The sequence below is a fragment of the Myxine glutinosa genome, chromosome 13, assembly GCF_964187855.1.
Source record: "Myxine glutinosa chromosome 13, kmMyxGlut1.1, whole genome shotgun sequence".
NCBI classification, from domain to species: domain Eukaryota; kingdom Metazoa; phylum Chordata; class Myxini; order Myxiniformes; family Myxinidae; genus Myxine; species Myxine glutinosa.
The window spans coordinates 66,838,512-66,854,624 of record NC_136273.1 but is presented as its reverse complement, the minus strand read 5'-3'; the positions used below and the strand labels follow the sequence as shown (position 1 = coordinate 66,854,624).

The 16,113-nt window shown below is 42.8% G+C and overlaps 1 protein-coding gene across 2 annotated transcripts in view; it reads right to left on the bottom strand.

Moving 5' to 3' along the window:
• Positions 1-16,113, bottom strand: part of LOC137439001 (schwannomin-interacting protein 1) — a 322,566-nt gene that overhangs the window by 169,505 nt on the left and 136,948 nt on the right. For both annotated transcript variants that reach the window (XM_078767606.1, XM_068134553.2), the window contains exon 2: positions 12,851-12,915. In XM_078767606.1, the coding sequence (XP_078623732.1) occupies positions 12,851-12,915 (65 nt within the window). The remainder of the gene's footprint in view (positions 1-12,850; positions 12,916-16,113) is intronic.

The window sequence follows — 16,113 nt, the reverse complement described above, 5'->3', positions numbered from 1 at the left end:
GGATCAGGATGCAACAGAACAACCAGAACAGAAGAGAGAGGGGGACAAAATCGAGGGAGACTTGGACAAACAATTGGTGTGAGGAGGATTGAGAGGTAGTGGAGGATGCATTTGGTGAACAAGATGGACACAAAAAGCAAACTGTCAGGAAGGAAAATTTGGGAGGAGATGGGCTTGGAGGTGTGGGAGGGAATTAACGAGGGTAGAAAAGATCATGGTTTTGGATGGGGGATGATCTAAGATGGTGGTGAACAGCTGTCTTGAAGATTAGGAGGGAAGAATGAGATTGAAGAGAATGTGGAAGTTGATTCCACAGGTGGGGAAAAAGAGAAACAAATGAGTGGAGGTGAGAAGTGATTCTGGATTTTGGGAGTTTCACCATAAAGGGATTCATAGTAGACCCTGTGCTCTCGGCAAATACCCGGGGGGGAGGAAGAGGGTGTGGAGGGGAGGGGACAAAGCACCGAAAGAGCAGATGGCACAAGACCAGAGAGCAGGTAGCAGAAGACAGCGACCACCTCCCTGTCTGCGATGGGAAAGTTTCTGGATTTTGCCACCTTGCTCCCATCAGAGTTTAAAAGGCCAATAAACTCCGCTTCATCATGAAAGATTCCAATTAATGGTGAACACCTTAGTTTCCATGGCATCAAGCTGAACAAGGGGTGTGGCAGAGGGTCCAGACCAGAGAGGAGAGCAGTAATGCAGAAAGCTGCAGATAAAGGCCTTGCAGGTGACTCGGAATTCATGTGTGCCAAGGAAGGACTTTGTACGACGGAGGATGCCCAGTTGGCGGCTGGTTTTAATGGCTAACTTTGAAATGTGGTTTGCCCAATAAAGATCATGGCTGGTAGTGAGACACAATAATTCGAGTGAATGAACTTCTTCAAGAGGATTGTTATGAAAGTAGATGGGAGGGTTTGCCATATGGACCTTTTGGAAAGAGAGAAAGAGAGAGAGTGAGTGTCAGATTTGTCAGGATTGAAAGACATATTCCAAGTTGATGTTGTTAACGTTGAATCTTCTTCCCTGTTGATGTTGAGACAATTTCTTTTCCTGCACAGACTCTGGAATATCACCCGTTTTTTCTTCTCCCTCTCCAATAACAATTAGTGCCATGACGTCATCATGATGATGTTGAATGGCAGCTTCAACGCAGCCCCAATTGGCCACAATGCCCCTGTAATTCAACGGGGTAACTCTCTCCACTTAACGTTCCCTTTCAGTGGTGACAAAATGGGTTCCCTGTGCATGTTCTCTGCATATTGAATGTTCATGAACACAGCAGCTCGTTTGGCCTTCAGAACAAGGTTACAAAAATACAGTCCTCCAAACGTTTTAGAGCATTTGTCTTTCTGGCATAAGATCCACAAAGCACGGCTCATTCTGCTTTCAGGATGACAAGGAAAGCGTGCATGACCAAAGGAACCTGGGGACCCATATTCGGGTTCTATGTGAGTGTAAATCCAAATGACATCCCAAAGGATTCCTCCAGAGCGCTCCCACAATGAAAAATCCAACATATTGAATCCAATAGAGGATTCCTGGCAGTTCATTTCAACAGGACCTAGCTCATTAAGAGATAGAGATGGTACAGCAATCTTAAGCTAAATTGCTCTGTACCACTGGGACGACTCTGATCTTACACATTTTAAATGAAACCCACTGCACTCATTCATCGCTGTGTCGGTGTACATGTTCTGCAGGTTCAGGGTTTATTATTGAGGTAATTTGCCAACTGACTACAATTTAGTCTTCGGAAGATCTCCTCCATGAAATATACAACACGAAAGGGAAGGACAAGAAACATGGTGATGGAATCCCCTTACATCACCATGTGCACACAAATGTGAAAACGCCACCAGTGGGACCAAACGGTGGAGTTACGATTCAGGTACAGGACTCACGGGCTATTCGGAAATGACCAGGAAAAGAGCAAATGACAGGGTTACCGGTGCTGTAGGAAACGCTAAACGTGCATCCCATAACAAATAGCGCAAAACTGATATTTTTATTATTTTTGTATACATAATCGAGGCTCATGTAAGAGCTAACACATTGAACATGAAAACATGCACAGACACATAAAACATACAATGAAGGGAGCGAGAGACAAGAGGAGGAGACAGCTGGGGGAGGAGGGAAGGGTACATGGTATATTGGTATAAAGCAAATGAACACTACCAGGAATTTCAGGAAAGGAGCTGGGGATTGAAAGAGGTGGATTTGGGGTGTTTTAAGGGTTTTCGAAAAGATCAAGGTTTTGGATGTGGGAAATTAAGAGATGGTGGTGAACAGCTGTTTTAAAGACCTGGAGGGAGGAGTGGGATTGAAGGGAGTGGGGGAGTTTGTTCCAGAGGTGGGAGAAAAGAGGAATGAAAGAGTGAAGGTGACCAGAGAGCCTAGATTTTGGCAGTTTAACCATAAGAGGGTTGCTGGCAGATCTTGTGCGTCCTGCAGGAATTTTTGGGGGGCAGAGTACAGACAGTGCAGGGGGAGCTAGGCCAGAGAGGAGTCCGTAGAAGACAGAAAGACCATCAACCTTCCTGCGGTGAGAGAGAGAAAGGCCCTCGGAATCAGCTTCATCGCGAGAGATTCCAATGATTCTGAATGCTTTGGTTTCAACCGTGTGAAGCCATTCTAGGCGGGAGGCAGGAGCACCAGCCCAGAAGGGAGAGCAGTACTCCATCAAGATGCAGATGAAAGCTTTGTATGTGGTGAGGAGCTCAGGTGTGCCAGAAAGGACTTCGCACGACGGAGGATGCCCAGTCAGCGAATGGCTTTGGAGGCCAGCTTGGAAATGTGGTTTTCCCAGGAAAGATCATGGCAGATAGTGAGACCAAAAAGCTTGAGTGACAGAACTTCTTCAAGAGGATTGTTCAGAAAGTAGATGGGAGGGTTTGTCCTGATGGTCATTTCAGAGATATAAACTGAGAGTGTGAGATTTGTCAGGATTGAAAGACATGTTCCACTTGTTTGACCAGTTTGTAATGTTATCCAGGTCTGCAGAGTGAAGAGGCTGCCACCTGCCGATTTTAGGGTTGACATATGGAGTGGCAGAGAGTGAGGTCATCAGCAAAGAGATAGAGAGGTTTTTCCAGAGAGTTGGAGAGATCATTAATGAAGACCAGAAAAAGCACAGGGCGCAGAACACTGCCTTGAGGAACTCCAGCCTGAACAGGAACGGGAGATTAGATAAATCCATTCAGGGCCACATGTTGACTGTGACCAGAGAGGAAGTCTGCAAGCCATGCGTGGAGGTTTCCATGGATACCCGTGGAGGAGAGTTTGGTGAGCAGGGCTGGGTGCCAGACGGTATCGAAGGCACGTGATATGTTAAGGGAGACAGCTCTAATTTCCTGTTTGGCATTGAGTACCTCCATCCATTGTTGAGACAGCAGAAGCAGCATGGCCAGAGTAGATTGACCTGGTCGGAATGCAAATTGATGATGCGAGATCAAGCCATTGGAGAAGAAAAAGGATTTGATGTCAAAAGCGATGATGGATTCCATGACCTTGCTGATTATTGGGAGCAGGCTGATTGGTCTGGTGTTGCATGTTTTTGCACTTTTTTTTTTTAAAGTGGTAATGTTGGCTGATTTCCAAGCAGATGGCAGATGACCTTGAGCAAAAGAGAGGGTGAAGAGAACAGAGAGACGGTGAGATAGAGCGACAGAGCAGGATTTTAGGACACGTGGGCTGATGCCGTCTGGTCCAGTTGCAGGATCACAGTCGAGGTTTTTTTTTTTTTTTTTTTTTTTTGTATACAAGATCGAGGCTCGTGAAAGAGCTCGTGAAAGTCTTTCGTGAAGAGCGAAAAGAGGTTTGACAGAAACTTATCCACCTTGTGAGGAGAGAAGGACACAGAGTCCAGGAGCAGCTGGGTTTGACTGGGAAAGGTGGGTGCAGAGAGAGATGGGTTTGAGATACAAGATTTTGAGACAAACACAGAGTTGAGGCATTCAGCTTTGTCACGTGCAGTGTCAGCTGTGGATCCGTTTGAGGTAAGGGAGGGGATGGAAGGGGAACAAACACCAGGACAAATTATGCTCCCAGTAAGGTGCAGCAGTAGCTGTATGGGACACCTTACTAGTGGTTCCCCACTGATGGTATGAAGTCGCATAATGACTGATATATACCCGAAAGGTTTTCAGTCACAAATGTATAGATGGCTCACTGCGTTGCCCTGATGAAGCCCCAACAAGGGCGAAACCAGGTCGGTAACTATGAGTTTTGCATAAACCTGTGAGAGCAACTGAATTAACATCCTAAATGACACACTGCTAGATGGCTCCTTTGGAGCTTGGCAGGCAATGCGGACATACATTGTGGTGACTTCACGACATTCACCCATTAGATTGGAGCACCAAATTACAGATACTAATATATATATATATATATATATATATATATATATATATATATATATATATATATATATATATATATATATATATATATATATATATATATATATATATATATATATATATATATATATATATATATATATATATATATATATATATATATATATATATATATATATATATATATATATATATATATATATATATATATATATATATATATATATATACATATATATATACATATATATATATATATATATATATATATATATATATATATATATATATATATATATATATACATATATATATATATATATATATATATATACATATATATATACATATATATATATACATATATATATATATATACATATATATATATATATATATATATATATATATATATATATATATATATATATATATATATATATATATCTTCTTCTTCTATCTTCTGTCTATCTTCTTCTATCTCCTATATATATAAAAGAGAGTTTTTGTTTGTTTGTTTGTCTGCACGCGCTTATCTGAACGGTGAAAGATAGGAGGAAACCTAAAACAAAAAATGTCGGGATGGGCCCCGGGAAGGCTATAGGCTGGGTGGCGAGACCGGTCGAGGCCGCCTCGGCCGGGCTGGGCCCATTTCGCAATTAAAAGCTGAGCTGAATTATAGTAGTCAATCTTCTACGGCCGTGAGTAAAAGCTGAATTATAGCAGTAAATTCATTCAAAAAGAACCAAAAATGTCGGGACGGGCCCGGGGAAGGCTATAGGCTAGGTGGCGAGACCGGTCGAGGCCGCCTCGGCCAGGCTGGGCCCATTTCGCAATTAAAAGCTGAGCTGAATTATAGTAGTCAATCTTCTATGGCCGCGAGTAAAAGCTGAATTATAGCAGTAAATTCATTCAAAAAGAACCAAAAATGGCGGGACGGGCACCGGGAAGGTTATAGGCTAGGTGGCGAGGCCGGTCGAGGCCACCTCGGCTGGGCTGGCTGGGCCCATTTTGCAATTAAAAGCTGAGCTGAATTATAGTAGTAAATTCATTCAAAAAGAACCAAAAATGTCGGGAGGGGCCCCGGGAAGGTTTTAGGCTAGATTGCGAGACGGGTCGAGGCCGCCTCGGCTAGGTTGGGCCCATTTCGCAATTAAAGGCTGAGCTGAATTATAGTAGTCAATCTTCTATGGCCGCGAGTAAAAGCTGAATTATCGCAGTAAATTCATTCAAAAAGAACCAAAAATGGCGGGACGGGCCCCGGGAAGGTTATAGGCTAGGTGGCGAGGTCGGTCGAGGCCGCCTCGGCCGGGCTGGGCCCATTTCGCAATAAAGCTTCTTCTTCTTTCAAAATTCTCTTGAAGTACAACTTGTGGTGAAAATGTAAGTTGAACCCAGGTGTGACGCTCACTTAAACCACTGGGCGGTGTCTATAAGACCTCGGGACGTCCGCGACTCGAGGCCACTCCTGCGACTTTATACAATGACATGTAGAATTGAATGGTACTAGTCTAGTAGGAAGATTAGGTCCCCCTGCACCCCCTGGAGATATACTTCTAATCAGTGTTTCTAGATTGGAAAAAATGTGTAGAAAATGACTAGCTATGGCCCCAAGCTGAAAAAATGTCCCACATACCATTTTTATGCAAATTACTGCTGCCATTATCAAAAAAACGATTTTTGACATATCTCAGCCAATATTGCAGATAATTGAAAAATGAAGGTGTCTAGACCCATGTTTTGAAGGGCATAGATCATGATAGAACTATTCATAACATGATTACATGTGTCTATGGTATACTAGTATGCATATTAATGCTGTAATTACAAAATAATCAGTTTTACAAATGATAAGGATACGTTAATACTGCAGATAACTTAACATGGTACATAAGGGGTCTAAACCCAGGTATTTTCAAGGTTAAATGTCAACAAGATGCTCCTGAGTCTTGCATAGGGGCGGGACATTGGCAGTAACATTGGTACCACTCAACTTTTCTTCCCACCATTGACTTTGTATTGCGAGAGATTTTCACTTGCTTATTTAAAGGTTTCTCACCCAGCCCACGTAAAATCTACCAACTCCTGCTGTTAACTCCCAAACATATTTTATTATGTTATCCAATCACAGTGCAGAAATGACAGACTAGAGATCCAAATTAGTGCTGCTATAGCTGCCATTTTACATTTCCATCCATGTAACATGCGCGCTCGCGCGCTCGTATCAATTGGTAATGTCGCGCGCTCGTATCAATTGGTAACGTTGATGTTATTGAATACCTCAGTTGAAAGTTCAGTCTTCCATTCCATCTGTGTGTTGTTCTTGGTATTCATCCTCCAATCTAGCCAGGTAAGATGCTAACTATAATGTTACTCACACTCTTGACTTCAGTTTCTGCATGAAATCATAAACAGGCAGAATAACAGCTGAGCCAGCTAGCACCATGTTAGCTAACGTTAAAGCTAGCCTCATCTATGTACAGTATGTTCCTAATGTCGGTGTAACTTAAACTTTTGTTAATGCCAAACATGAGACATATCTGTTGACTTCTGTATATGAATTGAACCAGAAAGAGGCACGACAGCTGAGCTAGCTACAGTAACTTAGCACAATGTTTCATTGGCCTAGATAGCTAACGTTAGTGTGGAAGAATTTAGATGTTTTAGCTATTAGCACTTTTGATGCCACTAAACATGGTTTAGTCAGCTAAAAAGTACCCTAGTGTAGAACATGACTCAGAACCTCTGTTACCTCACTGAAAACTCAGAGCCTCCTTTCACAGGCACTTTTAACATCATTCGTGATTTCTTATTTGTCATTTAACAGTGATGGTAGACATCGACAGCAAGCATGCCCAAAAGAAAACGGAGTGTAGAACCTGCAGCCCAAAGCTCTCCTCCTACATGCATCCTTCATGTATCATCCATGTCTGATCATGGGGATTTCACGCCCCTCCGTAAAATTAAAGGATCTGCTTCAGAAAAACTGCAACTGCTTCAAAAGATCCGGGATAGACGTCTCAACCAACCGCATGACTCCCCATGTCGTATGCAATCAGTATGTGATCAGATCCCGGCAACTCTTCCTGATGACCTAGAAAGAGTAGGATATCACAGCAAGTGTTATAAGCACTTTGTCCGCCACTTTCATCGTCTGGGGGATGATACAGAACCAGGGCCATCAACCTCATCATGGCATCACTCTCCTCGTAAACCAGGAGGTTCTGCTGAACCCATCTTCCCGCCAGAGTGTATATTTTGTGAGAAAGTTGAGACCAAAGATGCTCATCGCAATACTGAGAGGCCTACAACCTTCCCATCCTTTAAAAACAAAGAAAATGCATGGGAGCAAATCGAAACACGGGCTGAGAAAATGGGTCTCTATCGACTCCATCGAAAGGTGAAAAACAAAGACCTCTTTGCATGTGAGGCCAAACACCATCCGTCATGTTTTAAAGCTTTCCGCACAGCATTCTACAACTATGAGCGTGCGATTCACAGAGCCGAAGCACCAAAGGAGCAGGCTTGCATGTCAGCCGCCCATGAAAAGGCATTCAACTCAGTACTGGAACACATTCAAACCCAGGTCATCCAGCAGAATAAAGTTCTACAGCTTTCTTCCTTGCGCTTGCTCTATGTCGAGGAACTGAAACTGAATGGATATGAGAACTCAAATTATCGGTCAGAGAAACTACTGAAACGCCTACAGAATGACCCAATCAAGGAGCATATCCACTTCACGAAGGTTGATCATGACAAATGTGATGTCATTTCTTTCTGGCTTGTGCACAGCTCAAACATAACAGTTTCCAATGCTCTCGCACGAGCATTCACACTCGGAAGCACAAACAAGAACCAAAATGTTGCCCTCCAACTTCGCCAGGGTATTCTACAGGCTTTCAGAGAGTGTAAAGACCAACCATGGCCACCAACAGCTGAAGACATGGAGCTCAATCCTGAAGACATCCTACCTCCAGACCTTGTCCGCTTTCTCAGCGTGCTAATGACTGGCAAGGAGGGCATCGAGACAGAAAAGGTGAAGCGTCTGGTCTTCTCCATTGGACAAGATCTGTGCCGTGCAGTGTCAGATGGAAAATGGAAGTTACCAAAGCACATTCTCCTCTGTGTGACTGTAAGGCACCTGTTCCGAAGCAAACAGCTCACCACAATACTACACAGGCTTGGACACTCTGAGAGCTACGATTTCGCCTTGGAGTTGGAAACTGCTCTCGCCAAGGTCCTGGATGAAGTCTCAACTTATCGTACACCACAAATTGTGACAGGAGAGGGCAACCTTGTATTCCACTGTGAGTGGGACAACTTGAATAAAACCACTACCAGTGTGCACGGCAGCAACATTGTAAACAGTGCTGGAGGAATCATGGTGCAGGAGGTCAAGCCCGGGTTCGAGAGCAGCAAGGACCGAATGCTACCTACCATCAATAGGTCACAACAGCGTAGCCTGAAGGTCGACACACCAAAAACTCTCCCACCCTTGCACTTTACTCGCGTTGGCCCGAAGTTCCCTGAAGGCTCATCATTCACACCGCCAGCAGAGAATGACACAGTCTATGCCACTACGATGCAAGAGTACTACAGCAACCAGGAAGAGACTGATACCAGGGTGGTTCTGTACCTCCATCATGCTGCTACCATCGGATACAAGAACGCTGTAGTCAGAACACCGGACACAGACATCCTCCTGATCCTGCTCCACCATGCCCACAACATCAAGCTGACGGTGTACCTGGATACAGGGTCAGGGAAGCATCGCCAACTTGTCAACGTCTCTGAGCTGGCAGAATCCCTGGGAGAGGACTACTGTGCCACTCTCCTGGGGTACTATGTGTTCAGCGGAGAAGACTGCACCAGTGCCTTCAAAGGGAAGGGAAAAGTCGGGCCCTTGAAAAAGCTGGAGAAGAATCCCAGGTTTCACAGGGCATTCGGTGAACTGGGTGACAACTGGGATGCCAACCCTGAGGTGGAGAGGCAGTTAGAAAAATTCACCTGTGTGATGTACGGCCAGAGTCGCGAGTCATCAGTGGACATTGTCCGTGCCAAGCTGCTACGAAAAATGGTGGGAGAGGACAAGACCCTCACATCCAAGTCCAAGGTTGATCTGGCTCGCCTTCCTCCATGCCAGTCTGCCCTGAAGCCGCACATCCAGCGTGTGAACCACCGCGTAGCATTGTACAAAAGAGCCGATCAACCTATCATCGAAAAGCCAAAACCTTATGAGGAGCAAGGATGGATAAGGACTGATGAAGGACTGTTGAAACCAATGTGGTCCAGTGGTCCCATCCTACCAACCTCACTGGTGGATCTTCTGAACACAGGAGAGCACGAAGAGGAGGAGGAAGAGGAAGGAGAAGAAGAGTTTGACTCTGACGATTTCGATGAAAATGATGATGACTGACTCAGTGTAGAATCACTAATGCTAATGATGTTTATCTAAAACAAGCAAGAGAAGAGTGGTCACATTGAGTGCTAGGACTATTTTGACAGTTGTAATATTTAGAAAAATAAAACTTTGTGTTAACGTCTGTGTAGACGGACCTTAATATGAGTCTATTATTTCGTAAAACTGTGATTATTTTGTAAATAAAGCACTAATTAGCATACTAGCAAACCATAGACACAGGTGATCTTGTTATGAATAGTTCTATCATGATCTACACCCGTCAAAACATGAGTCTAGACACCTTATTTTTTCAATTATCTGCAATATTGGCTGAGATATGTCAAAAATCGTTTTTTTGATAATGGCAGCAGTAATTTGCATAAAAATGGTATGTGGGACATTTTTTCAGCTTGGGGCCATAGCTAGTCATTTTCTACACATTGTTTCCAATCTAGAAACACTGATTAGAAGTATATCTCCGGGGGGTGCAGGGGGACCTAATCTTCCTACTAGACTATACGTACCCACTTATATTCTAGGCTTGCTTGCATTGACTGATATATCCAATCTTTCTCATATGATGCCTTGATCCTGACATATATGTTGCATGGTGCATTTTACAGGATGATGTTACGATCTAATTGAAATTAAACCTATCTATGGGACGAGTTGTGGATTTGGTTGATTTTCACAACACAACTTATGCACTAAATAGGAATATCTGACTGATTGCAACACATGCTTTCAAAATCATCTCTCGCGGGGCCCGACAGAAGAAAGAACAAGGAATCGTTGAGCAATAACTGATACTGGGCTCGCGTCAGACCTTTGTACAGAAGATTCAATTCATTCAAAAAGAACCCGGGCAACGCCGGGTGCATTCAGCGAGTCTATATTATAATAGAGCAAACGTATATGGTTACGTATGCGACCAAAACGTCTTCTTCTTCCTCAAACAAAAATATTAACACCCTCTTAATTAATCCTCTTAATTACGTTTATACTACCGAGACCCCTCAGACCTTTGACGACCCTTTAATTCCCCCAAGACCCTTAATACCACCAAGACCCCTGAAGACCCAAAATACCCTTAAAGACCCAAAAGACCCTGAAGACCCAACACACCAAAAATACCCTTTAAGGCCCCGAGGCTCAAAAAGACCCTGAAGACCCAAATGGCCCCGAAGACCCAAACACCCCGAAGACCCAAAACACCCCGAAGACCCAAAACACCCCATAGATCCAAATCACCCTGAAGACCCGAAACACCCTGAATACCACAAAGACCGTCGAAGACCCCAAAGACCCCCATTAACCCAAAACACCCCCAAAGACCCAAAATACCCTTAAATGCCCAGAGGATACCGAAGACCTAAAATACCCCAAAGACACAAAACACCCTGAAGAACCAAAAGACCCTGAAGACCCAAAACACACCAAATACCCAAAAGACCCCGAAGACCCAAAAGACCCAAAAGACCCAAAATACCAAAAAGACCCAAAAGACCCAAAATACCCCCAAAGACCCCAAAGACCCAAAGAGACCTAAAGACCCTTAAAGACAAAGAAGACCCAAAAGCCCCTGAAGACCCCAAAGAACCTGAAGACCCAAAAGACACCAAATCCCAAAAGACCTCAAATAATCAAAAGACCCTGAAGACCCCAAATACCCTGAAGACCCAAAAGACCCCAAAGAGCCAAAAGACCTCGAAGACCCCAAATACCCTGAAGACCCAAAAGACCCCAAAGATTCCAAAAACCGTGAAGACCCAAAAGACCCAAACCACCATGAAGACCCTAAATACCCTTAAAGGTCCAGAGGATCCAAATGACCCTGAAGATCCAAATGGCCCTGAAGACCCAAAACACCATGAAGACCCAAAAGACCTATCCCTCTGAAACGACGCATGGTGAGGCGCGCTAGTACATGAAATAAAATACTTAAAATCAATATATAAAATCAAGAAATTTGATGGCCTGTGGTTGGAAGAGAGGGGAGGAATGCAGGAGAGAAGAGAGAGAAAGGAATTGAGAATGTAGTGGGGAGCAGGGGAGTGGGGAGGTCCAGTCCGAAATCGGAGTTTTAGTGGATTCAATATGCAGGGCACCACTGATGCCACAGTGGAGAAGGGAACATGATGTGGCTGTAAGAATAACCGTGGGGGAGATGTTCCCACATTAAAAAATTGCTTTTGGGGGGATAAAGTGAGAGGGAAGGAGGAGTGTACACTACATAATCCCTTCCACATGTACTCTATCATCCTTCCCGCACACACTCCATCATCCCTCCTACACACACTCGATCATCTCCATCACATACAGTCCTCCCACATGCACTCCATCATCCCTCCCACACGCACTCCATCATCTCCACCACACACACTCCATCATCCCTCCCATACGCACTCCATCATCCCTCCCATACGCATTCCATCATCCCTCCCATACGCACTCCATCATCCTTCCCACATACACTCCATCATCCCTGTAGACCCTGTAGACCCAATATACTCTGTTAGACCCCTAAGACCTTACAGACCCCATTGCACACTTTAGAACCATTTGATCTCTAAGACCCTTTAGATCCTCTTAGACCCTTTGGAACACTTAACTTAAGACCCCTTAGACTCATTTCTCCCCTTTTAGACCTTTAAGGCTTTAGACCTTCACTCCTTTCGTACCATTTATTACCCTGTAGACAACTTTGGTGTTTGGACCTTTTTAGACATGTTAAGACCATTTAGACCCTTTTAGACAATTCCAACCCTTTAAACCTTAAATTACACCATTTCGACCCCTTCGATGTTTTCAGACCTTCCAACCCTTTTGACCCATTTAGACGTTTCGACCTTCAGACCATTTGATATTCTCACTTTACAACTTTTCAGACCTTTGACCGTTACCCATTTACAACGAGACCATTTAGACCTTTCATTTAGTACATCCTTCCATTTATTTTCCAAACAAAATACACCAAACAAAACAAGTCCTGCCGAGGGTCTGCAATCCCTGATTGCTCTTTCATGTTTATTTATCGATCTCGAGGGTAATAATAGGGACTTTGCCAAAAATTGTCACGTACTTGTCCACCAACATGTTCCTGTTTTCCTCTCTTGCCAGGGTCCGTCTCATCTTCCTCACCTCTTCCTGCAAAGGTGAGGTGCAACAAAATGATTGAAATCAATGTTGGGACCCATCATTAGACATCACCAACTCAAACACCATCCAACATTTAAGAGTAAACCAAGACATTGCAATAAACAAGTTGGGAGAAAATTTCTCAACCATGAATAGATCACAAATTTTTCACTTTCTGAGTCGATATATTGTATAAAGGTAGATGTGGAACGCCAGACATTCAGTAGAAAGCACAATACAACCATTGATGCTATTTATCCAACACTACATCAATAAAGATCAACTGTGGTGGTTGGGTGGTGGTAATAATAAAAAGCAAGGAATTTGAAAATAAAATGAACTTTGACCTTCTGTAATCACCATAAACCTGTCTGACCTACCTGTCTTTGGCTTCATTGAGAATCGCCATGGAACTTCATGTTTATTTTTCCTAACAATATAATACAAATCCTTTTGTGATGATGATGATGATGATGATGATGATGATGATGATGATTAAAGACTTCCCAAACAACATTCTTTATGGAAGACTTCCCATATGCAATATGAGTGCCGTTACCTGATGCACTTGGGAAGCCCACCTGTCCAACGTAGTGATACCGACTTAGCATATAGCAAACAGTAACGGACGTACAATATCACGAAATACTTTTAAAGCCAAGGATTTTGTGGAACACCTTACCCCGTGCTACCTTGAGAAACAAGGCGGGGCCTATGAGCAGAAGATTTGATTGGTTGAGATGATGTAAAATGCGGTTATATTTTGTCCAAGTCCTGCTAGACGGAAGGATTTTGAAAATGCCAGAAAGACAATTTGCGTTTTACATTGTTCGACTTTATAATTGAACAGAAATAAAATGAAGATTTTTGAGGTTGTAAAAAAAGCATTTTTGAGGTTTACCGCAATGGATGCAGCATCTTTTACACCACCTCATTTTAATTGCATGTTTTTTTTTTACATTTAACATTTAACACTATAGTTATTCGTGCCCATTGTTTGTGTCCTTTATGGTCTCCTTAAAAACTAGAACGGTACGCAATAGAGAGCATACCTCCACCTGGTTGGCGATATCACTCAATGGTGAAGAAGCACTTAAAAAATGATACGAGCCGGATCCAGATCTTCACCAAAATTGAATCGATTCTTCCTCGTCACACACACAACCTGTCCAACAAGTTTCATCCAAATCCATCCATAACCTTTTGAGATATACCGCAATGTATAGTTTTTAGCCCGACATCCCAATGGTGAAGAATCACTTAAAAATTTAAATAATTCTCATATCTGAATCCATATTCAGATCTTCACCAAAATCGAAACGAATCGTCCTTGTCAGACACCTAACCGGCTTGGGATCCAAGGATCCTGGGTTCGAATCCCGGTCGATCGCTGAATTAACGCCAGGGGGGTTCATCCTTCCGAGTTCGGCAAATTGAGTACCAGCTTGCTGGGATGAATGATCACGGTGTGTACCCCGGTTTAGAATAGGTACACCGTATCCCTGCACATCGTAAGAGGCGACCAAGGGTTGGCGTCAGCAAGGGCATCCGGCCATATAAAACATTGCCTCAAACAGGGAACCATGAGCTCATGGGGCCCGCAAGGCTAACCCCCGCTCTAGCGGGGCAAATGGCCTTAAAACGATCATTCATTCATTCATTCCCAATGGTGAAGAATCACTTAAAAAATTATAGTAGCCGGATCCGAATCCGGATCTTCACCAAAATCTAATCATTTCGTCCGTGTCACATACGCTACATTTCCGCCAAATTTCGTCGGAATCCGTCTACAATGTTTTGAGATATTTTGTTCACAAACAAACAAACAAACAAGAAAACGTCATGCGTAGCACGATACTTGCAAAATACGCCCTCCCACAAAAGTTTACCATTGATACAGCAAATTGTCCATTTCATGAAGTTTAAAACTTACAATCTTGATCAAAGCTCGGGTCAACAGGATGAAAAGTGACGATTTTTCAGATGAAAAATGATGATTTAGGAAGGTTGACCTTCAGTTGACCTTTGACCTTTTGACCTCAAAAATAGTTAGTTTCCCTATTTAGTGACTCAATGTGCAAATGCTGTTCAATTTTCAAGTCAATTCGATGAAAATAGAGGATTTTAGAAATTTGGCCTATGTTGACCTTTTGGCCTATGTTGACCTCAAGAATACTTGGTGGTTGAATTCAGTGACCACATATGCAAGTCCTCTCCAAATTTCAAGTCAATTGGATGAAAATTGAGGATTTTAGAAATTTGGCCTATGTTGACTTCAAAAATTCTTGGTGGTTGAATTCAATGACCAGATATGCAAGTGGTCTTCAAATTTCAAGTCAATCGGATGAAAATTGAGGATTTTAGAAATTTAGCAAAGTTGGTGACCTTTGGCCTATGTTGACCTTTTGACCTATTGATCCCAAAAACAATAGGCTTCTGGAATTTGACCAACTCTACCACTTGGTGAAGTTTGGTGAAGATCGGTTGAAAATTGTGACCTGTAGGCCGGTGACAAACTAACAGAGTCACAAACACAACCGACCAATATACTTGAAAAATCTTCGATTTTGCAAGTAACAAGAAAACGTCATGCGTAGCACGATACTGGCAAAATACGCCGTCCCCCAAAAGTTTACCATTGATACAGCAAATTGTCCATTTCATGAAGATCTAAATTTACAATCTTGATCAAAGCTCGGGTCAACAGGATGAAAAGTGACGATTTTTCAGATGAAAAATGATGATTTTGGAAGGTTGACCTTGAGTTGACCTTTGACCTTTTGACCTCAAAAATAGTTAGTTTCCCTATTTAGTGACTCAATGTGCAAATGCTGTTCAATTTTCAAGTGAATTCGATGAAAATAGAGGATTTTGGAAATTTGGCCTATGTTGACCTTTTGGCCTAAGTTGACTTCAAGAATACTTGGTGGTTGAATTCAGTGACCAGATATGCAAGTCCTCTTCAAATTTCAAGTCAATTGGATAAAAATTGAGGATTTTAGAAATTTGGCCTATGTTGACCATTTGGCCTATGTTGACTTCAAAAATTCTTGGTGGTTGAATTCAATGACCAGATATGCAAGTGGTCTTCAAATTTCAAGTCAATCGGATGAAAATTGAGGATTTTAGAAATTTAGCAAAGTTGGTGACCTTTGGCCTATGTTGACCTTTTGACCTATTGACCCCAAAAACAATTGGCTTCTGGCA